Source organism: Trachurus trachurus (genome assembly GCF_905171665.1).
Source record: "Trachurus trachurus genome assembly, chromosome: 1".
Lineage (NCBI taxonomy): Eukaryota > Metazoa > Chordata > Actinopteri > Carangiformes > Carangidae > Trachurus > Trachurus trachurus.
Genome location: NC_139891.1, coordinates 34,778,422 through 34,803,193, shown reverse-complemented (window position 1 = coordinate 34,803,193; position 24,772 = coordinate 34,778,422). Strand labels below are relative to the sequence as shown.

The window sequence follows — 24,772 nt, the reverse complement described above, 5'->3', positions numbered from 1 at the left end:
AATGATGGATTCAGCATTCCCAAGCCGCTCTTACACGTCCAGTATGAATGGTTAGTGAGTGTTAGTAAATGTTTTATAAAAACTCACAAATTTAATTTCCAATGGATGACTTATAAACAGTTATTAATGCAGGAATTCATGAATTCAGGCAGTTACAAAGCACTTACTACTCGTTAATTAAGTATTTTGTGTGAGCTCATCTAAAGTGGGCACTATCTATGCCTTATAGAGCATTTACAAATGAGATATTAAGGCTGGCAATGCCTCAAGACTCACAAAAGTCTTGGTTATCAAGACCAAGGAGAGACACAACACGATATAGTTCATATTGCATTGTATTTATTGCAACTAGGGAATATTATAAGGGTCTGGTAAAAAAACGAAACTTATCAACCAGCGCATCCAGCGTTTACCATTTGTATATAAACGAGTCTGTGGCGGCCGCGACTCTCTCCCTCTCGCGCTGGCGCACACACGGGCAGATGGACAGGTCGTGTTGTGACGGTAACATGCTAATGCTAGCTAATGTGTTCAAATTGCTATCCGCCCCCCATGGGGGGGTTCCTAGTGAAATGGCACCTGGGTACCGCCCAAGCCGAGCGAGTACTCGGACATCGGCTTCAGCCCTACAAACAATACGGCATCTACATTGATATCAGTTCACTCCGAACCATAGACTGTATAAAGCTCCGAACATACATCCATGACCCCGAAGCAGTCTTTTGCCCCCTGGTTTGGTTTGCGACGTGTACGTCGACGAGCCCCCAACACGTCATCAACGTGACGACGCTGGGAGGCGGCAACACTGCAGCCGGTGCAGCCCATAATACATCCATGGTGCAGCCTGGTGCAGCAGCTAAAGATGAATGGGGAGTTGGAGACGGAGAACTCTGCCCAGAATCGACGAGTCCGGTGGACGCGGGCCAAAAAGAAAGCCGGTGTGGAGATGGATATCGAAGTCGGCGGCCGTCAGCGGCACTAGTGGTGAGTATGTGTTTGTTTTGTTTGCTGCCACACATGGTCCATGGATGATAGCTAACGTTGGCTTGTCTGCAGCTGAAGGCTTTAGCTCTCGCTCCCTGACGTAGCCTACTACCGCGACATGTAAACACACATTTCAGTTCAAGTTAAATATCTTCTTTTCTTTATTTTTAAACTGTTGATAACTCTACTTTTTATTTTTGTTGTCTAAATTGCAGTCCAAAATCTGGATCAGGCCGTGTCCCGGTACAAGAAAATTCTCTGGCCGTTTGGTCTGCTGTTTTCAAGCGTGTTGGGATGGACTGGAACACTGCTCCAAAAGATTTCTTCTTTTTTTTTCAAAGAATTATTTGCTGAACTTAAACTTCTGTGATCCACTGTTGGTGTTGGCAAGTTTTTATTCAGCCATGCTTACCCTTGTTTGTTTTACATCAACAGAACAGTTGTACAGTTTCAATATGTTAGGAAGTTGCAATAAATACAATGCAATATGAACTATCCCTTTGTGTTGTGTCTCTCCTTGGTCTGTTAAGATAACCAAGACTTTTGTGAGTCTTGAGGCATTGCCAGCCTTAATATCTCATTTGTAAATGCTCTATAAGGCATAGATAGTGCCCACTTTAGATGAGCTCACACAAAATACTTAATTTGTAACTGCCTGAATTCATGAATTCCTGCATTAATAACTGTTTATAAGTCATCCATTGGAAATTAAATTTGTGAGTTTTTATAAAACATTTACTAACACTCACTAACCATTCATACTGAACGCGTAAGAGCGCTTGGGAATGCTGAATCCATCATTTATAGATGAGCTTATTAATGAAGAGTAAAACATTTACAACTGTGATTGTAAACCACATACTAATGAGTATTTACGTCAGAAACATGCTTTATAAATGATGAATTCAGTGTTTACTAATCCATAACTACTGTGCTTATCAATGATGAGTAAAACATTTATAACTATGTTTACTAACTACATACTAATGAGTATTCATGTGTTATAAATTATGAATTCAATATTTATTAATGCTTAACTAATGCTTAATAGTGTGTACTCATTATAAAGTGTTACCAGATCAGCTTTACCCGTGACTAAACAAAACAAAGGAGAAGAAGTGCTTGTTGATGGAGAACTGTGGCTGTGGTCTGAACAGTCAAAGTACTGTCCATAGAGATGGACTGATGAAAACCTGGCCCATAACCTTCTGTTGAACACCTCACAACTCCCCTCCAATATTAACATAATGTTTCTACCTATTTTAGTGACAAAGAAGAAGATTTGCGATCTAATCTTTTGAAAATAATATTTAATAAAATAAATATGGTTTGCAAAACAAATACTGTTTTCAAGTCAGATTCATTTGTATTCTGCTTTTTCTGACTCTGCATTCAAGTTGGAGGAGAGTGCAGCTGAAAGCAGGTATAAGCACTATTTCTTCACCTACATCAGTCATTAGTGTAATTATCTTACAACCAGATTTATTATTTACAGTAATCCTTTTTTTGAGCAAGTTGCATCAGTTTTCTCTGAACCTTAAGACTCACTACTCTCCATACAGAGAGCCTAAGCGGAAGCAGGAAGTAACGGTCACCATGGGACCTCAACTCTGAAAAACTCGCCATTCAAATGAACGGGACTGAACATTTTATTTCGTGATCCGTTTGAATTGTGCCATGACAAAAAAATATGTCCTCTACCTGTTTAAAACATCACGTTTCATCCCGAGAAATCAGCAGTTTGTTGTAAAGCTATTGTAGAATAAAATTCAGAAGAATCTGTAAGCAGAAAGACTACAAGTTGCGTAGGTGACGTCACACACCAAATGCCGCCCTTTCCCGTGTCAGTTGGTGACGTATTTTCTGTGGGACACAGATCTGTAGTCCGTGGAGCGGTCTTTACACAAAATACATTCTTCTGTTGCCGTTTTATGATAAACGGCTGATTTCTCTTCATGAAACGTGATGTTTTAAACAGGTAGAGGACATATTTTTTTCTCATGGCGCAATTCAATCGGATCACGAAATAAAATTTTCAGTCTCATTAATTTGAATGGCGAGTTTTTCAGAGTTGAGGTCCCATGGCGCCGTTACTTCCTGCTTCCGCTTAGGCTCTCTATTGTTGGATGAGGAAGTGAGAGAGACCAGGCTCCCTTTGTGAAGGGTATAGTGACATGATGTATCAGTAAAAGTGAGCTGCATTTCACTGAAACCATGTGACTTAGGGAAAAGGATGAGTGGGGGCTTGTAGGGTGGTGGTGGGTGGGTGCAGACAAAAATATTACCTGGAGGGGGCTATAAAGCAATAATAGTGTCCTTCCTGGCATGACCTTCAAAATGTGATAGAACTGTGGTTGATGATTCTGAAACTTGAAACAAATAGAGCAGGACCTTGGACAACTCTACAGATGAAGGGAGTCATCGGCCATGATGTCAACCACGATGGGGACAGGTGTCATGTTTCTGGAGGATCTGAGTTTCGCACGATCTCTAATTCTGGTTGAGCTCACGTTGTCATCTGAGGAGCAATCCCCAGACATGTACTGATTTAAAGAGTTCTTTATTTGTGTTCAGCCATTTACTTTATTCTGAACACTTCAGGTTCCTAAACAACAGTCCCTCAGGAAACATTAAGATGAAGGTGTAACAAAAACACAAATCCTTACATCCAAAAAAAGGAATGCTTAGACCAAAGCTTCAAAACCAAAATCTCTTGTAACAAAACTGAAACACATTGTAACCAGACCTTCAACAACTTTTCTGCTTTGCTCTTTGTTAATGCAGAAAACCCCTGCATGTTGAAGAATTGCAAACAGTGATTCAATTACAGTAAAACCTAGTACCAGTCAAGGTTGCAGATGGAAGATGTGACTTCCTGTTTACAGAAAAGAACAAATCAGGTCAGGAAGTGGCTCTGTTCAGTTCATTCACTCGTTCATTACAAGGTAGGTACTTTATTTGTCACATATACAGCTAGTACAGTGAAATTCTTTCTCTGCATTTAACCCATCCCAGAGGAGCAGTGGGCAGCCACGGTGCGGCGCCCGGGGACCAACTCCAGATTATGAGCCAGTGCCTTTGGTCAGGGGCGCTGACTGGAGGATACAACAACAATACAACACTAATAGGCCCGGCCAACCTGTCTGGTTTGGGCAAAGTTCAGGTAGAAAATACAACTAGGCCACGGGCTTCCTTTCTTCTTTTACCGTTTGGGTTCAGGTCAAGAATTGATATAATGCTATAGTCAGGCCATGTCAGGTCCAGGCTCCAGCACCCGTCCCAGGTCAGGTTTTAATTTACAGGCTTTTTGAGAACCCCAGCAAAACATTACGCAGCTTTGAAACTGCTCAAACAAGCAGGGAGCGGGCTTTGAGAGGTTTTGTCAGTGTCAGAGTCGGTCCCCTTTTCTTGTGGCGTTCCCCAGGGTTCAGTTTTGGGGCCCATCTTATGTCCTTTATATATGCTTCCTCTCAGGGAGATCATTTCTCAATTTGATGGTATCTCATACCATATGTACGCAGATGACCTTCAGTTACATGTTTCCTTTGACCCTGACAGGACAGAACTACTGAATAACTTCTCTGCAGGACTGCTTGACAGCAATCAAGGACTGGATGGCCAGTAGCTATTTGCAATTAAATGATGCAAAAACTGAAGTTTTGATTATTGGCCCCGAAGGCTTGGCCTCTAAAGCTGTCACTTGCTTAGGGGCCCTTTCTGCTAATGTGCGCACCAGCTCTAGAAACCTTGGTGTTATTTTTGACCAGTTCATGATCTTCAATGAACATATAAAAACTATAACCCGGTCTTGCTTTTTTCGCCTTAGAAATATTTCCAAACTCAGGTCAATTGTGTCTCACTCAGAACTGGAAATGATCATTCATGCCTTCATCTCCTCACGCTTAGATTATTGTCATTCCCTTTTCACTTGCCTCAGTAAAGCCTCACTAGACCGCCTTCAGTTAATTCAAAACGCTGCCGCCCGACTTCTGTCCAAATCCCACAAATTCTCTCACATCACTCCCGTCTTAGCAACCCTGCACTGGCTCCCGGTAAATTTCAGAATCCAATACAAAATCCTCACCCTTACATACAGAGTCATAACAGTCAAGCCCCTCCATACTTAGCTGATCTCCTTTCTGTTTACCACCATGTGAGGTCACTGCGATCTGCTGGAAGCCTGCTACTCCATGTTCCACACAGCAGACTAAAAACCAGAGGTGATAGAACTTTTCAGTCCATTGCTCCAAAATGGTGGAACTCTCTCCCTTTTGAGTTAAGAGCCGCTCCCTCTGCCGAAACTTTTCAAAAACAGTTAAAGACGTATTTGTTCAGGCAGGCATTTCAATAAGCCTGGGGGTATTGTATTATGTATTATTGTATTGTGATGCTGTACGTCTCTTTCAATTGTGCTGCTGCTTTGTTGTTATTTACTTTGTATAATAATGGTATGATGTTTGTATTTTTTATGTATCTGTGAAGCACTTTGTGAGTCTTATCTGTCAGAAGTGCTACATAAATAAAATGTGACTTACTTTTGTTCATTCACAAGAGTTTGCACAGAAAAGAGACCAGGCTTTTATTTGTTCAATGCCCTGACATCCGGCCCCACCCAACCTCTACCACAACCCCCCTCATCATTTTCCCCAAAGTCATGTGGTTTCAGAGAAATGCAGCTCTCTTACTTTCACTTTTACTGGTGCAGCTTATTGTCTTCTGGGAGGAGTTTAGCTCTCAGGCTATATATTGGATGAGTCCAGACAGAGCCTCTGACAAAGAAAGCAGCAACAGACGGACCGGACAGAGACACAGACACAGACACAGACAAGGAGACGCCTGAGAAAAGGTGAGTGTACAAAACTACTTATATATTTTCTGAAAATCTAAGTATCATTGTATAGCAGACACCTTTTTTTTGCTTAAATTTGTATTCTGTTTTATATTTTACAATACAAAAACAAACTCCATCTACAGCCATCCAAAAATAGAGAGGATTTAGTGGATATGTTGTCAAGACTCAGCAAAACAAAACCAGAAACAGATCTGCCCTACTTTCATGATATCACTGGAGCATGAACTAATATTCCCATGAATTTCACCTTAAAGGTGAATATGAGTGTGTATTTCTTAAATAACATGCAATAATTGATAGTATGATAAGACAGCTAGAACAGAGGGAATGATGAGATCCTTTGATCCTCAGTAGTCACTCTTACACATTCCTGCTCTAACACAACTCTCATTAGGCTAGATGTTGCACTTAACCCTCAGTTCAATCAGACAACTCTGGAATGAGAAGAAATCATTTATTGAGCGTAAGCATATCAAGCTGAAGCACAGCATGGATAGCATATTCTTGAGCATGGCTGCAGCAGGTTTGGTGTCAGGCTCTGACTCATATTCGTTCCCTGAATGATCTGCTTTAACGCCACATTATCTAATAATGTAATACATTTTTTACGTCATTAATGGGAGAGTGTAGCAGCAGAAGAGAGCCGTCCTGTTACAGTAGATCACTTATAATTAAGAGGGGAAACTGCCTGCCACGTAAATCGGACAAGTTTTTTTTTTTCATAATGACACACTTTTTATTTTAATATAACAACTGAAACAGTTGCCCATAGTGTGATATTTTTCCTCATAGATATCCTCAAATCACTCACAATTAAAGCCCTGTTAGAGCCCTGGTAGAATGCATGCATGTACAGTACTACAGCCAGCCCAGGGTGAGATCCAAACATGCAGCTTCAGTTTTGGGGAGCAGTTTGTCTGTTGCTTAACTTCAACTGGCAAATAATCAAAAGGCAATAAGAGGAAAGGTATGAACTAACAACAGATTTCAGATTCAGAAAATCTCTTTTAGAATGTTATGTTGACTGATTTAAAACTAATATGAAATGCCAACAGATAATTTAAAAACAAAATTAAGACATCCATTTTCGTGGTTCATTACATAATGCACCAAAAGATTACATTTTCTTCATAAAAACCCGCAATTTGTAATAACTGATGCAAAATGTAACAACTTATTAGAAAATGCGGCAAAGTTTATTACATATTGCGTTCAAGATTTATACAATTCATATATATATATTCATTAGGCTAGGCTATATGTTGCACTTAACCCTCAGATCCTGTTAAAAATGACTAACGTCCTCCTCGGACATTTTTTGTACCCTGTTTTCAAACACACACCATGATAAAGTAAAAACAGGTATTACAATATTTGTTTTTGTTGCTTAGGGTTAGGTGTCTTCAAATGAATGATGCTAATATCCGTCATAATAAATGTTGAAAAACTGCAATAAAATATATTTTTTAAATTATTTTATTTCCTCCAACTATTATGAGAACAGTCATATTTCTGTCTTTGAACAGGGTCAACATTGATTTGTTTGCTTATAGTTTGCTGGAGCATTTTTTTTTTTCATTTTATATGGCCATGTAGCCTACCCTACAGTTTTTTGTGACATATCGGCTAAAAGGCATAGGCACATGACTTTCTGTTGGAAAAACATGACATCATAATTCACCAGTGTTTCTCAAACTTTTTCAGACCAGGGACCACTTAACCCATAAAAAAAAAACACTTGCGGACCACCAGGGCCGTTGCTAGGAATTCTGGGGACCCTGAAAGAATACTAAAGTGGGCCCCTGACTTTTCCACTTTTTTTCTTAGACTGCGTATATATTATAATTTTTTATTTAGCCTACTTTGTTTTGATGCTAATGCAGCATGAGTATTAGTCAGGGTCTTATGCAGAATAAATCAGTCATACCAAGATTAGACTACTGGGGTTTTTTGTGGGCCCTACTGGGCGCTGGGCCCCAAGAATTATCATCACCTTTCTCCTCTATACAACGGCCCTGCGGACCACCTAACACACGTAGAGGGTCCACCTCCTGTTCTGGCATTTTTCATGTTTTAAGACTAATAAACACAAAGTCTCGGCATCCGAAGGAAGCGATGCGTGAACGGGAAGCAGACCTTGGCGGTTTTCAATCACACACTCAAACCCAGCTGGTTGCAACTTTGGAAAACATAATCCAGGGGGAAAAAAGGCTTACAAACATGGACCAAAACAGCTCCATAACACGTACAAAAATTCAGGGTCTGATCATCGTATTGAACACATTTATGAACAGAGTCAATAACATGCAACACTGTACCACAGGCGAAAATGGTGGGATTACAACACAACAATGACAACGTAATTTTAAATTTGATGATTACATTTGAATTGATGATTGATGAATTGATCCCCCCCCCCCCCCGGAAAATTAGGTGAATAGGCATTATAGAAATTGCCAAAAGTGTTGAACTATCCCTTTAACCCGATAGTCAAATGGTTCAAATCCACTCTTGGATTTTCAGAATACAGAATGTAGAGCTCTAGACTAATAATGAACATATATTAGGCTATATTATCTGTCTTACATTATCAGTTTGGAGAAAAAAAAGACCCACCTGAAAATGTAATAAATTCCCAATAATGTAATAAGGTATTACATTATTGGTAAAAATGTTAGTACAATATCAGTCAGGATATTTTATTACATTATTGGTTAAGTTATTACATTATTGGGTTTTATTACATTTTCGATCAAGTTAAGTGCAATTTTCAGATGTTATTACATTTTTAGGAAATTATTCGATTATAGGGTGCTACAATCCCTAACGTTTTGTGAGTGTGTATTTCTTAAATAAAATACAACAATAGTAGTATATAAGTAGTATAATCAGACAGCTAGAACAGAGGGAATGATGAGATCATTTGATCCTTAGTAGTCACTTAGATGAATGATCATGGTGGTGGTCGGAGGGGCCGTTTGGCGCGAAATGGCAGCCACGCTTCCGTCAGTCTGCCCCAGGGCAGCTGTGGCTACACACGTAGTCTACCACCACTGGTGTGAATGTGTATGAATGAATAATGGTTACTGTATGCGCTTTGGGTATCGGGTAACGGTAGAAAAGCGCTATATAAATGTAATCCATTATTATTATTATTATTAGATGTTGCACTTAACCCCCAGATCCTGTTAAAATGACTAACATCCTCCTATTAGGGACATTTTTTGTACCCCGTTTTCAAACACACACCATGATAACATAAAAACAGGTATTACAATTTTTTTTTGTCACTTTGGGTTAGGTGTCTTCTAATGAATGATGTGTAATTTCATCATTTTTAAAGATATATATATATAATTTAACCCTTCCATGGCCTGTTTTAGTGAGGGACCGCTAATATCCAACTATTACGAGAACAGTCATATGTCTGCCTTTCAACAGGGCTGACATTGATTTGTTTGCTTATAGTTTGCTGGAGCATTTTTTTCATTTTATATGGCCATGTTCCGTACAGTTTTTTGTGACATGTCGGCTAAAAGGCATGGTCACGTGACTTTCTGTTTGAAAAACATGACATCATAATACACATATGGCTAGAGGAGAGTTAAAAGACGAAGAGATGAAGGAGATGATATGCAGGAAGTCCCAGCAGTTTCTGTTCAGCTGCAACACAGGTGGAATATTAGTTAAAGGGGGACGAGGGAGATGAATGGAAAGGAAGGAGTGGGGTGGCTCAACTTACCCTGCTCCTATGCTCAACTTACTCCATACATGGGTTAAGTTATGCCATGAGACCACTTTTTTGGGATACACTATATTATCAACAATTCACGCTCATGCTGCTTGTTTGTAGGAATATACACAACATCCTGAAATATGTGCTGATATGTTTGTTAGCAACAAACCTATACAGTAATTGTCTTTATGTCGTGATCCTGAAAATAAAAAGTGGCTCATCTTACCCCACTCTCCACTACTTATCAATTCTATACCAGTTGACTGTATAAAATATTTTGTTTCCTTAGTGTGATCCAGAGAATGACACAGCTGCTGAACACCCAGAGGAGAACGATGACAGGACAATAGTCGAAGAAGAATCTCAACTCAAGCCTTCTGCTACATCAGCAATCAGTGTGAAAGGTGATTTATTATTATTATAATTACTGTTAGTAACTGCCATGCAATTCTCTTATCAAAAGATCATTTTCACATTTTTTTTTAAAGCAGAACAGTTACAGTTTTCTCATTCACCTCAAGTATCAAATGAAAAAAAAAAACACATCAGAATTTCTCATATAACCAGATTGACTTGTTTTGGGGGTTATGTCTTATGTGTGCAAAAGTACAACACTACAAAGTTGCACAAACCCCTTGTCTCTCTGGTCAAAACTCTGAGTGGACTCTTAAATAAACATTCTTTCATTTATTGAGCATCACATCCACTCCACATCACATTTATAATTAATTCAGTATGACTCATTCATGTATCCAAATCTGTCATAAAACTTAGGGCTATCCTGGTAAAACAAGGGAACAACTTTGCCGACCGCAAACGTCACTAGTTGTAGCAACTTCAGCGCAGACCACACAATAGCAAAAATACTGCTGTCTACTTAAAATCCACTCATAGCCATAATTAATGCTCAGAACTGCACCATACTTTGTCAACAGTACAAATAGGGTCCCAGCACATAATATGAAGCATCTAACACCTGCTAACATTGTCTGGTTGATTGAAGAGAGACGAAAACACAACTCACCCACTTTCCTCCAGCCGCTTTGTGGGGCGGGAGCGTGCCTATGTTCCCTCAGCCCTATGTTCCCTCAGCCTATGTTCCCTCTGGACTCTCTCTACCTATCTGGACTCTGTCTATCTGGCCTGTCTAGCCTCTACCTGGTCTTTTTACTAAACTTAACCAACTCCTTTCTTCATTGCCTAAACCCAACCAATGGTGGGACCAAAGGGCTGTGGGAATAGGGCCTAATTTTCAGTGACAACAAAAGTTAGAAATGAGGGAACATAGGGCTGAGGGAACATAGGGCCTAATTTTCAGTGACGACAAAAGTTAGAAATGAGGGAACATAGGGCTGAGGGAACATAGGGCTGTGGGAACATAGGGATGACCCCTGTGGGGCAAGCCCTGACACGTTGATTACCCAAAAAGTTCTAGCCTATTTTTGTTTCATCTGAGAACAGATGACCAGAAACTTTTGTCTTTCTCAAGGTGCAACTTTACAAAGGTCAAATTAACTTTTACATGGTTTGGTTGAAGCAGGGGTCTATAGCGACCGTTTTCGTGCAGTGTCTGCTGTAGTGTCTGCCTTGATATAGTCACACCACTTGCAATCAGTTTCTTCAGGACAGCTTTGGCAGTAATCCTTTGATTGTTTTCAACATCTCACTTGATCTTTCTGACTAGCCAAGGTGAGAATACTACGGTGGCCCTGATGGGTCAGGACACTGCAAACTCCACAACATAATAGGGGTTGTATGACTTCAGATTTTTTAAAGTCGACTCTAACGTTGTGAAAGTCAAGTCGACGTCGACTAGTCGCTGATGACGTCATTCATATTTTTCCCATCATAACTAAAATCACAGGAGGAGGGAAATGCTTTGCCACAATCTTGCGAAGCAAAGCATGTGTTTTCCACACACACAGGTCTGTCTCAAGCGCTGTATGTATGGATGTGTGTCTTGTGTGCAGACGCAACTGACAAATATTTATAGACGGACAAGCAAATTTAATCATCATTTATTTTATTTTGAAAATTGACCGGATTCTCTTGCCTTTTCTGTGCCCAACACTTGAAGCTCCGCATAGCGCTCTTTCACCGTTATTGACGGCACGGTGGCACAGTGGTTAGCACTGTTGCCTCACAGCAAGAAGGTCCTGGGTTCGAATCCCCGGCCGCCCAGGTCCTTTCTGTGTGGAGTTTGCATGTTCTCCCCGTGTCTGCGTGGGTTTCCTCCGGGTGCTCCGGTTTCCCCCACCACTAAAAACATGCCAGCTAGCCTGATCCTCCAGTCAGCGCCCCTGACCAAAGGCACTGGCTCATAATCTGGAGTTGGTCCCCCGTGGCTGCCCACTGCTCCTCAGGGATGGGTTAAATGCAGAGAAAGAATTTCACTGTACTAGCTGCAGGGGCGGACTGGCCATCTGTACGTTCTGGAGAACACCAGAACGGCCGTCACAGTTTTTTTTTCTCTTGCTACTGTTGTTCCATGTCCAGACCAATAGGTGGCAACAACGTGCCTGCAGGCTCATAGATGCGCAAGCTCACTCGTCACTCAGCCGTTGACAGTGAGGAGTGGGTGTGAAGTGTAGCTCAACTGGTAAAGCACCTAACCTTGTGATCAAAAATCTTGCTCCTGTGTGGGATCGAATCCCTCCATAACTCTCTGAGTTTGGATAATGCATTTTCTTTCCCCATCATTATGATCACTCTGTCAAAGTTAACGCGTTAACGCGAAATGCTTTTAACGCTTTTACGCTTCGACTAGCAATTGTTTTTTTTGTTTTTTTTCCCCCAATCGCCTGTTCATTCAGCCTGGGGAGGGAGATGAGAGGGGGAGGGGGGGTGGCGCAGTCTTAGTTATAACCTGCATGTTTTTTCTCCTCATGTTCCTACACTAAAGAACCTGTTCTTCTTATCACCAAACGAGGCTGCTTTTGTAATACCATGAATGGAAAGCATAAGAAACGTCCAGATCTGGATGTTCCTTATGCTTTCCATTCATATTGCTGTTATTTCAAGCAATATATATATATATATATATATATATATATATATATATATATATATATATATATATATATATATAATGTGTGGCCTCTCTCTGTCAAAAATGCCAGGGCCTATTTTCTGTCCCAGTCCGCCACTGACTAGCTGTATATGTGACAAATAAAGTACCTTAATTTCTGTTGACGCTCTCTCTCTATCTCTCTCTCTCTCACACGCACACACACACACAGAGCGAAGGGTGCGCGGTAAAAACAAAACTCATACCGTCCAATCGCGGACCCCCCCGCGCCCCCCTCCCTCGTCGGACAATCAGACCACCCGCCACAGTCTCCTTGCTTTATGTATCCATCTCTGTGCACCCGGACGCAGCACAGCATGCATATCGTATGTGAGGGTGATGTCCTGCACCCCCAGCTTAAAAAACAACAACACAAACCAGCGCCGTCGTATGGGGGGAAAGGTGATGACAATTATAAGGGCCCACAGCCCGCTGGGGCCCACACACAGCCCCCAGTAACCTCTATGACAAATTTATTATGCATACACTTGAACTAAAATATATTCATACAAATGAATCCGAATTAAACCAAAGCCACACATCATATATTTAAATTTAATAATTTCAATAACCCGTCCCCTATGGCCCCTTCTTAAAAAATGGTTTGGTCCACACAGCGGTTTGTTCTTCGGATTACGTAAAGTGAGCTCAAGCAAACTCCAGCAGGGTTAGGATGGCCTCCAAAAAGCACGAGTCTGGACACCAGAAAAGAGTTGAGAAGGAGGCCAGGAGTAGGAGCAGCAGAGCAGGGGCCCAGGATATCAAAAACTTTTTTACTAAGAATGGTGAGAGTAAAACTACCGACGGCGGCTGAAACAATTAGCCTACTTGTTCATTCATGTCTGTAACATTACCTTTGACGGGGCGCAGGCTGGAGCCTCGCTGTCACCTGGCCGCGCTACACTCTGGACAAGTCGCCAGTTCATTAAATAAAATTTAAAAAAGTCGGCAGTTCATTACAACAACGGTGCCTAGAGTAGCTATAACTGAACGTTACTAATTTAGGAGCTACTACAGTGACTGTGTGTGTGTGTGTGTGTGTGTGTGTGTGTGTGTGTGTGTTTCACACGTATCACTGGACAGTGACAGTGCTCCAGTATGCGCCCACTCAGAGGTTGCATTGAATTGTATTATGACGCATTCAAGTTCCACTCAGTAATTATGACCATCTGACGAAGGTCTTTACGTTATCATGATGTGTTCAATGTGGTCTTGTAAAATGTGTTATGGTGGGACATTTGAATAGCCTAAATACAAAAAAGTTAAATGTTAAAAGATTTGTTGTTGTTGTTTGTTTTCATAGCAATATAAAATAAAATACACCATAATAGCTGACAACAACAAAGTAAAAAAAAAAAGACTATTTAGAATACAGTTTACACTGACTTTTGAATGGTTTAAAATGGTTTGAAAATATTTTTTAAGTTATGGTACTAAAAAGCCCATTTAGATTTTGTCCAATTAGTTCTGCATCAGTTTTTCCATGAAATATTACAATATATATAATGGAACAATAAATCTTTATGCTCTGCTGCTCCAGAATCAGCAGTGGCTGCTTCATCTGATTTTGACCCCACAGCACACTCACCCCCAGCAGTCCAATGATGCTTTTGATGGTGAGTGAGTGATGTAGACACTGGTTGGCTGTTTTGGTTTATTAGTGAACTGCTGTGCCACTGAGGGGCCCACATCGATATTCTTTCAGGGGGCCCAGAATTCCTAGCAACTGCCCTGGAGGAAACACTGGTCTGCTCCATGACTATACTAAATAAATGTGCCTATTCAAAATCATTGTGCTAATATTTCAGTATGCACTCTGCTTTATCTGTCTATTTTCCAGGTTAAAGCAAACTGATGTGGCACAGTTTTTCCCCTCCAAAAAAAAAAAGATTATTTAAATTTTAGAGCATTGGTTCCCAACCTTGGGTCCGGGCCCCTTCAGAGGGGCGTCAGAGATGTCAGAGGGTCCACAGAGCTTTGTTTGTTCTGAGGTTGTGAGGTTATCAAAATTAGATATGTGCATATTGACATTTTAAAATTCCAATAATACATCCTGGATAATCAAAAAAAAAAAATAGGAACAATCGCACAAAATAGAATAAAAAGGCTTGTCTTTGACAAAAGCAAGGGGGGTCTTTGAGGAAAAAAGCACTGATTTAGAGGAATGCACACCAGAAAGAGTAGGCCCTATCTGAAGAATTTAAATAAGAGAAGTGTTCAGAAGTGTTTTTTTTTGTAAATGACTAATCGTCAACCAAAAAATAATTGTTACATTAGTCAAAAAATTAATCGTTAGACTAATCAACTAATCGAAAAAATAGTCGATAGATTAATCGGGAGAAAAATAATCGTTTGGGACAGCCCTAGTTCAAGCCACTACTCTTGTAGGCTACTGTCACATGATCAGCGACTAGTCGACGTCAAGCTCAAAACGTCATTGTGGAGCAGTAAAGTCGACTAGTCTGTGCAACCCCTACAACACAACACCAGAGTCCTGCATCGGGTCGGATCCCCGCGGGTATCCAACGGGTACCCCGCAAAAACGGTGTTCAACGGGTGGATCAACTGTCTTGTGAAAATTCACGGGTCGGGCACGGGCGGAACTCAAATGAACGCGGGTGGGTACGCGGGTGAAGGTGTGTAGGCATACACAGAAAAACTCACGCACAGCAATAAATCAGTCAGAAAAATGATCTTGCATTTTAATAAGCTACAATAAAAACAAAAACCTCCCAAATCTCAACAAAAGGGAGCAGAAAGAAGAATAATCTAATCTGCCTCTTTATCCCAGAAAATCTTTTTTTTTTTTCCTTTTACCTATGTTAAAACAATGTAAAGCAGGACGATAGTTACCATTACTTTGCACGTCTTTCCACTACACAGTTATACTGGACTCGGTTTAGGTCATTTTCCATTACAGCTGAGTCCTTCACAGTTCCTCCTCAGGGCCGCGTTGTCTCACTCTTTATTCTCTCGTCAGCTCCAAGCACACGTGCACCTCGTTAACTCAGGTGACAGAATAATAACAGTCTCAGTAGCTGCAGATCAGTGTGCGCTGCTGCCGGTGTGTTTTTAAACTTGGCGGGTTTGTTTTTTCTTCTCTCTTATAGGCCTATGTATTTGTGTATGAGAAACAGTGTCTCAGATAAAAAAATTAAAAAAATCAGAAGGACACGTCTGACTATAACGTAATCAATGTCGGAAAAGCAGAATGTTTGAAAAATAGTAAAGTGCCGCTGCTCCGACAATGAAAAAAAAAAAGTCAGAATAGTGGGACGCTTGAAAAATAATGTTAATGCCGCTATTCCGAAAAGAACGTGGTAGGAGCACACACCAGAATTGAAGAGGAGCTGACAACCGGAACAAAAACAGTGAAGGAAGAAAAAAGCAGTCGCTCAACTCGTAGCCTTGATGTAGAAAAAATATATATAATTTATTAAAAAAGGACCGACGTTTCGACCTCACATAGGTCTTCCTCAGGGTGTACTCAATGCCGCTATTCCGACAATTAGAAGTCAATGACTGCGTTTACATGCACTTCAGTACCCCGGTTTTAATCGGGTTTTTTAAGTACCCCGTTTTTTGATCAAATTCGGGGTATGGCGTTTACATGGACTTAGAGAAACCCGGTTATTCAGTATCCCTGTATACATGATAAATACAGTATCCCGGTTTGTGATTACTGCGTCTTACGTGCGTTTACAACAGGAAGCGCAACTACTAGGAAATATGTAGGTCCGAAAATTTACAAATTAAAAATGCTACCATGTTATATAACTTAATAAAAGAAAGGTAAATTCAATGCAGACTGATCGGTTTATTGTAAAACATGCATTTATTGATGTAAAAGTGGTGATTTCTGTACACACGTTAGGCGACAGAGCCTCCAGACAGCACTGCTCCTCCAATACACACATGAAGCTTCACTTTTACTTCAAACAAACTAATGCGACTGCCACAATTGTTAGATTTCATCAATGAAACCAGCATTTATCTCCTAAAAAGAATATAACCAGCCGGCTGTTAACCTCTAAAAACCTACGGGTAAGTTAATTAACGACCGTCTTCTCTCCCGAGGTGACGGAGTAGTCTGGCCGGCCGAGCACGTCAGGAGACGGGGTTGCTGCCTCTGTGATGTCCCGGTCACAGCCGGGGCCGGCTCTACGCAGGGGCAAGAGGGGGCAGTGCCCCCTCAAATAAATGTCTTGCCCCCTCAAATCCAAATTTTAGAAGTTGAGAAAGCACATTTTAATATACTCAACAAATGTGTATATTACCAAAGAGAAAGAAGTTAAGTTGGGGGTTCAGACATCCCTCTATCTAGACATGCCGGTAGTCCGACACTTTTTGATACCGCTATTCCGCGCGTCTCTTTTTTTTTTCTTTTTCTTTTTTTACAGCTGCGATACCCAGGCGCGTCTCTCTCTCTCTTTTCTTTTCAGCATGCCTATCACCGGTTTGATGAGGGAGTGATGTTCTTAATCTCAACAACTAAACTATCAAGCCACAAACAGAACTATGCTGCAGTTTGTTTGTCAAGTTAACCTGTCACCTTCAGCACCACGGACAGCGCCGCGGAGAAGCTCCATCTGTGAGCGTCTGGGCTCTGGGCTTATGAACTGGGGCCTCATTTATCAAAACTGTATAGCAGTGTAAAACTGCTGCTACTAAATGTTTTGCTTAGGCCTACGGCGAAAAGACACCCAAAATATTTACACCTTTTTCAGATCCATCAAATCAAATTTCTCTTTGATAAATCAAACTGGATCCAAGAATGGTGCGCAGTTGTGCACGTGAACGCACCTCCGTCCCCGACACAACCATATATGGTCAGCACGTGCATATTAATTAGCCATGTGCTCTGTGGAGCGACAACAAAGTGACAACGAAGACAACGGGCGGGGGGAAGAAAGCGAGATAGCTACACGGCATCGGGCAATAAATCAGTCAGAAAAATGATCTTGCATTTTAACAAAGCTACAATAAAAACAAAAACCTCCCAAATCTCAACAAAAGGGAGCAGAAAGAAGAATAATCTTACTCTTAATAATCTTAATCCTACAAATTGACAAAATTCTCTGCAGTAGCACAAAAATCCGCCGAAAAAGGGACAGTGTTCTTTTCTAAAATGTGGCCCCCCGGCCCCTAGTTGGACAGGTCTGAAGGTAGAGCCTGATAAAGTGCAATCCACTTCTCCAGGTTGCCGTTGGACACATAGCCAACAACCCAATTCAATGAAGTTACTATAAGCACAGAGAAAGAAAAGTGCTGGAGCATGATGTGTTCACATGATGCCCCCTTCACATTTCTGACTGCCCCCTCAGATATGCCTGCCTAGAACCGGCCCTGGTCACAGCTCACACACAGATGGAGCTTCACTCCTCCCAAAAACGTCGTAGCAAACGTCTAAACAGCCGTCGTTTGGATAAACCGACTGCACATTGGGGGACTAAACAGTTACTTTCTCGCATGAAAAAAAGAAAAAAAAACGTAATAGTCTCCTCGTCCTCCTCGTCGCTCCAGTATGCGCTCTTGTTGTCGCCGGCATTTTGTACGTAACGTATCTATGGTAACGGTTACGTCAGCTGACTGAGCAGCTTTCAGATATCGGGCTACTGTGTTTACATGCTCCAGTATCCTGGTTTCTTTCGGAGTTCTCTGGGCAGCAAAATCGGGTTTCTCAAAATCGGGATATGAGCTTATCCCGATTTCTGGAATCAGGAAATGGTGTTTACATGCGCAAACACAAATTCGGGGTACTTAAAAAACCCGATTGAAATCGGGGTACTGAAGTGCATGTAAACGCAGTCAATGTCGAAATAGCGGCATGTCGGAATAGCAGCATGTAACCGGGCTTGAAAACCTACGGGTGGAGTGGGCGCGGGTTTCCAAAATTGGACCCGTGCAGGACTCTGCACAACAGATTAAGGAAAAACGCTCTTCAAATCCCACAACACAGCGTGCTGCAAAAGTCACAACACATTAAGAAAAAACGCACTGCAAACTCCACGTTTACTTTAGAGAGATCCCCCTGCCTGCAGGTGTGGGGCATGGAGATCCATGGTGTGGAGATGGCTGTGCATCACTTTCAAGTGTCCCTTGGAAACACTTCCATTGTGTTGTGGAGTTTGCAGCACGTTTTTCTTAATGTGTTGTGTTGTGGAATTTGCAGCGCGTTTTTCTTAAACAGCAATCACTTACATAGAGTGTTTGGTCTGAAACACGGGTCTGTCAGTCACTCTGCTCTGCTTTAAGCCGAGGAGAAAACTTTCCTTGTATCCTACAACCTTTATCCAATGAGGAGAGAGAACGGCATAAAGGGGCGGTCCTCTCTGTGTGTGCAGCCAAGGGATGCACGTGAATGTGGTGAAGTAGGGACGAGGGCGGGGACTGCTAACTCCTATCTATCTATCTATCTATCTATCTATCTATCTATCTATCTATCTATCTATCTATCTATCTATCTATCTATCTATCTATCTATCTATCTATCTATCTATCTATCTATCTATCTATCTATCTATCTATCTATCTATCTGGTTTATATATCTGTAAATCACTTGGTGTTTGACTATTGAAGCACTGTTGAGAAGGTTTGATTCACTGACAGACTTTGCAGATTTAACACATGTGAAGAAGGTCTAGTTTGTTGTAGAAGTATTTGTACAATTGATTTACTGTAGTGTGATGAGAAATGCATTGCTGTTTTGGAAATTGCATTTAGAGCTGTCAGAATGACATTCTTGATATGTGAATTGCATCAAAGCCAAAGCCACTAATACATATTTTCACATACAACTGACAGTGAAACTTAAATTAACTAACCTTCAACACTGAAAATAATTCTCACTGGTACCTGGAAAAATAAAATATATCAATGCCACATTCATCTGTTTCATTGTTCTGTAGGTGCTTCGATATGGACAAATAGTTTTTCTTTCCACAAGATTCGAGCACTTTTTACTTCTGTCCCACTGAATGACATTTATGTTTGCGTTTACAGCGGATGGTGAACACTTCAGAAGACCTGAACATGACGAATCACCAGAGAGAAACTGGACCTCTTCTTAAGAGACTTCACCTGCAAGACAAACAACAGCAGAAGTTGTCACCTGCAGATTTTCTTAAAATAGGCCAGCCAGTGAAACAGAAAAATGAAATATCTGAGGAAGATCTCGCTCATACTTTTCTTCAGAGGTTGATGATGTTAGACTACGAAGCCAGATATATTCCTGTAAGACAAGAAAGTGCTGAGGAGAGCCATTCAAAACCTGATGCAGCGTCTGAAACTGCTGACACAGACGGCAGTGATTTAGATCTTTACAGCAGCGCTGATGATGATGATGATGATGGTGATCAGTCATTTCAGACTCATGTTCATCCAATGGACGTTCAAATGGCAGTGTTTCACTGCTCAGACAGCTTCCTGAAGCAGAACATGGTGACCAAGCTCTCACAGTGTCAGTATGCTTTACCTTTGCTTGTCCCTGACCCAGTCACAATGGATGTTGAGTGTCCTCTGTGGACATTCAGACAAATAAGAAAAACATGGAAGAAAACTGAAGACAAATCAAACATCATGACCACCAAGACTTTGGCCATCAGTGGAGCTCAGACCCCCATGGTGTCATTTTTCCGGCTGGGTTCACTGTCAGTGTCTAAATCTCAGCTGATCAACACTTTGATCAACGGCCGTCACAACACCTTCTTCCACAGAGGCTGTCCAGGTAGCACCAAGTCTCGCCATCTGATGGATGGTGTGGCAGAGATTGCCTGGTACTGTCCTGCTGGGAATCCCAATGATACCTTCACTGACTGCACTGCCTTCTGTAATCTTCATGGTGATGCTCTGCTGATTGAAAAACAACGTGACATACTCACTAAAAAATCTTCAGTCAATGTTGTTCTTGTCCCAACTCTGAAAAAAGGTGATAAATATGATGAAGTAGTCTCCGCTCTTTGGAAGTCTCCAAAGCCTCTCATCCTTCTCATTGAGGATGATCGTAGTACAGTTAAAGGTAAAGGGGGGAAATACAAAACAGGTCTAAAAAACAGGAACCAGTCAGATGTTTCTGAAGAACTAAAAAGGCTCATTAGAGATATCTTGTCTGGACCACATACATCCTTCCAGCTTGAAACCATGGCCAAGGTCTCTGGAATCAGAGTGGATGAAGCTGACACAGTCTGTCAAACAGGGAAATCTGCTGCTATGAAGATAGTGAGATTACTTCAGGGGAAGGATCTTTCAACCATCAAAGATGAATTCCTCCCTTGTCATGGTCGACTGTGGCATGAGTGGTGCAAAACACACAGAGAAACCTATAACCTCAAAGGAAACACTGGGAAGGATAAAAATGAAAACAAAGGAAACATTGAGGGGATGAAAAATGAAAAGGAAGAAAAACTGATGAAAATACGACAAGAACAATGTAAAGCTTCCTGCAGTGAACTGTTCAAGTTGTTCATTCAAAGTCTCTCAACTTTGCCATCACCAGAAAAACAGTATTTCCTGAAATGGACTCAGATCTTAATGGATGGCCTCTCCACAGATTATCTCACGTCAATCCTCCAAAGCTATCAGACCAAGTCGTCTGAGATCTCGGTCCTAGTGGAGACAAATTACAACCCTAATACGTTGAAAAAAAAATTAACTGAGCTTGAACAAATCTCCAAAAAACTGCAGTCAGCCAATTTTGGCTTGGAGCACATCTTCAGAGAAATTGGACAGATCTATGAAGCCCATAAATCCCTGCAGAAACAAAGACAGATGAAACAGACTGACTGGTCTAAATACCCTGAGCTGGCTGCAGAGCTGATGATATCAGGACACCCCATGGAGCTGATGGATGGAGATGCAGGTCATGTTCCTCTAACATGGGTCTCTAGTCTTTTAGATGAAGTCATCAAGAAACTGGGCAAGCAGAGAGTTTTTGTGTTGTCAGTTTTGGGCGTACAAAGCAGTGGAAAATCAACCATGCTGAATGCCATGTTTGGGTTACAGTTTGCAGTGAGTGCAGGCAGATGCACCAGGGGGGCCTTCATGCAGCTGGTCAAAGTGTCAGAGGAGATGAAGACAGAGTTGAAGTTTGACTATGTCCTGGTGGTGGACACTGAAGGACTGCGTGCTCCTGAATTAGGTAACATGACTCGTACCCACGACAACGAACTGGCAACATTTGTTGTTGGTCTAGGAAACATGACATTGATCAACATCTTTGGAGAGAATCCATCTGACATGCAAGATATTCTGCAGATTGTTGTTCAGGCTTTCATGAGGATGAAGAAAGTTAAACTTTCTCCAAGTTGTGTGTTTGTCCACCAGAATGTTACAGATATTTCAGCTGCAGAGATGAACATGGAAGGAAAGAGATGCCTGGAGGAGATGCTGGACCAGATGGCCAAACTAGCTGCCAAAGAGGAGGCTTGTGATGCCAAGTGTTTCAGTGACATCATTGCATTTGATGTGCAAAAAGATGTGAAATACTTTGCCCAGCTATGGGAGGGAAGTCCACCTATGGCTCCTCCAAATCCAGGTTATAGTGAGAGCATCCAAGATCTGAAGAACTTCATCCTCTCTAAAGCCTCAAAGTCTACTGGCCTTACTCTGTCAGAGTTCAACAGCAAAGTTCAGGACCTGTGGAAAGCCCTGCTGAGTGAAAACTTTGTCTTCAGTTTCAGAAACTCTCATGAAATTGCTGTGTACAGAAAACTTGAGGATCAGTACAGTAACTGGACCTGGACCCTGAAGGGGAAAATGTTGACCATTGAAGACCAGCTCTATAACAGAATTGAAAATGGAAAACTTGACAAGGTTGAGGTCAATGATCTTTCAACAAAAATGAGCAAGCCTTATGAAGAAATAAAAGAAAAAATGACAAACTTCTTTGACGACGGAGACAAAGAAACATTGATTCAGTGGCGAGGCCAATTTGAAATCAGAATCCAGGACTTTCTTGATGCACAGATGGGAGGAGTGAAAAAAAAACTGGATGAAGTTATCCAGCAGAAGGCTCTTAAAAAACTTGATGATGAAAGAAAGGCCCAGGAGATAGAGTTAGAGAACAAGAGGCTACAGGAGAGAAAAAAGCTTGATGATGAAAAAAAGGCCATGGAGATAGAGTTAGAGAACAAGAGAAAAAAGCTTGATGATGAAAAAAAGGCCCAGAAGATAGAGTTAGAGAACAAGAGGCTACAGGAGAGAAAAAAGCTTGATGATGAAAAAAAGGCCCAGGAGATAGAGTTAGAGAACAAGAGAAAAAAGCTTGATGATGAAAAAAAGGCCATGGAGATAGAGTTAGAGAACAAGAGGCTACAGGAGAGAAAAAAGCTTGATGATGAAAAAAAGGCCCAGAAGACTAGACAACTGATCTGTAACAAACTGAAGGATTCCATTGTTGAGGTTGTCTGTAACAAGACTGGCATTGCTCTTGCTGATAAGATGAAAAGTGATGTCCTAGCATTCAATACGAACAGACTGAACATGGAGAAACATGTGTTGAAGTCACTGGCAGTGAAAGAGAACTTCAGTGATTTCATGACCTACATTGATCAACCAAGAAAACAAGTAGAGAGTTTCATCAGAGAGGAGGTAGAGAAATACATCTTCATGTCACACAGAGGCAAAGCACAAGATATACTCAAGAAAAATGTTGAAGATGTGAAAAAACTTGTGCATCAGGCCTTATGTACTGCAACAGACAAAGTCAAAACTCAGAGAGGAGACACAGACATGTGGCTGAAGGAATTTTCCAGTGTGATAACAGAAGAATTGATATTTGATGTTGGTCCCCAAATCATCAAAGACATAAACAATTTTGACGTTCTCAGAGAAGAGATAGAGAAAGGCCTTGAACTCATCATGAGCAACGTCTCACTGGATAAGGTGAATGAATGCAGACGGAAGCCTGATCAAATCCTGATTGACCGGCTGTGTGACTGCTGCTGGGAAAAATGTCCATTCTGTGGAGCTGTTTGCACCAACACTATGGAAAATCACAGTCCTGACAAACACAGTGTTCCTTTTCATCGATCTAGTGCAATTAAGGGACGGAAATGGAAAGACACAGATCACTTGGTTGTTGAATTCTGCACAACACAAGTTGCAAGTGACTGGATATTTTACCCTTCCGGTTCAGGTGAACATTTTGCCCATAAGCAGTACCATACTGCTGGTTCACCTTATGCTGACTGGAGCATTACACCTCAAGGGTCTGAAGTGAAATACTGGAAGTGGTTTGTGTGTCGATTTCAAAGTGACCTGGAGAGGAAACATGGATTAAAATTCCAGGGTGATGGAGAAATTCCCAAACAGTGGAAAGACATCCAAAAACACGATGCAATTCAAAGTCTGGATGAGATGTGCTAGCTGAATTAACCAAAAACAACCAGACTCCAAACTGGTTTCATCATCATCATCATCATCATCATCATCATCATCATCATCATCATCATCATCATCATCACAGATCATTTTTGTAATATATAAAATATCAACGCAAAGAACAGGATTCACAAATCAGATTCTGTTACTTTCATATTAAGACTTAAAACATACAGCACAGAAGAACAACTGGCATAAAAACTAATGGAGTCAAGAGTTCTTTAGTGGTGGAAAACCCACTATGTTGCCATTTCATTTATTTTGTTTTTGTTTTGTTGTTGTTTGTTTTGTTTGACGATATCAACCAAATGAAACAAATGCAGTGATTTTTTATTTAGTTTGAAATTTGAATTTGAAATTTTGAGGTTCAGTGAACATGAATGAGAGAAGGCTGGTGAGAGAGATGTTTCCAGACACTGAATGGAGAAGAGAAGAGAAAACGGAGAGCAAGATTCTAAACCTGTGGAAGTCTCTTAGTTTAGTCATGTTAATTGAAGTTTTCACTGACATTATGTTAACGTCATTTATAATAATTTGTAATTTTATCTACGTTGGCATGAGCTTTCTTGTTGTGCTCTGTCCATGTTTATCTCATATTGAATCTTGCAAAGAATCAAAGTCATGTAAAGACAATATTTCTAAGGTTTTTATCATTTATGAATGTTGTTTTGTTCTGTGTGAGCATTTCTGATATTCAGGTTCAATGGTCATTTGAGGAAAATGTTTAAAGAAGTGTATCAATTATTAAACTTA

The 24,772-nt window shown here is 41.0% G+C and overlaps 1 protein-coding gene across 1 annotated transcript; it reads left to right on the top strand.

Moving 5' to 3' along the window:
* Positions 1–5,783: 5,783 nt before the first annotated feature.
* Positions 5,784–24,318, top strand: LOC310988853 (interferon-induced very large GTPase 1-like). The gene is made up of 3 exons (XM_083975639.1): positions 5,784–5,830; positions 9,862–9,976; positions 19,643–24,318. The coding sequence occupies exon 3, from the start codon at positions 19,646–19,648 to the stop codon at positions 24,002–24,004; it is 4,359 nt and encodes a 1,452-aa protein (XP_083831765.1). The 5' UTR covers positions 5,784–5,830; positions 9,862–9,976; positions 19,643–19,645; the 3' UTR covers positions 24,005–24,318.
* Positions 24,319–24,772: the final 454 nt, after the last annotated feature.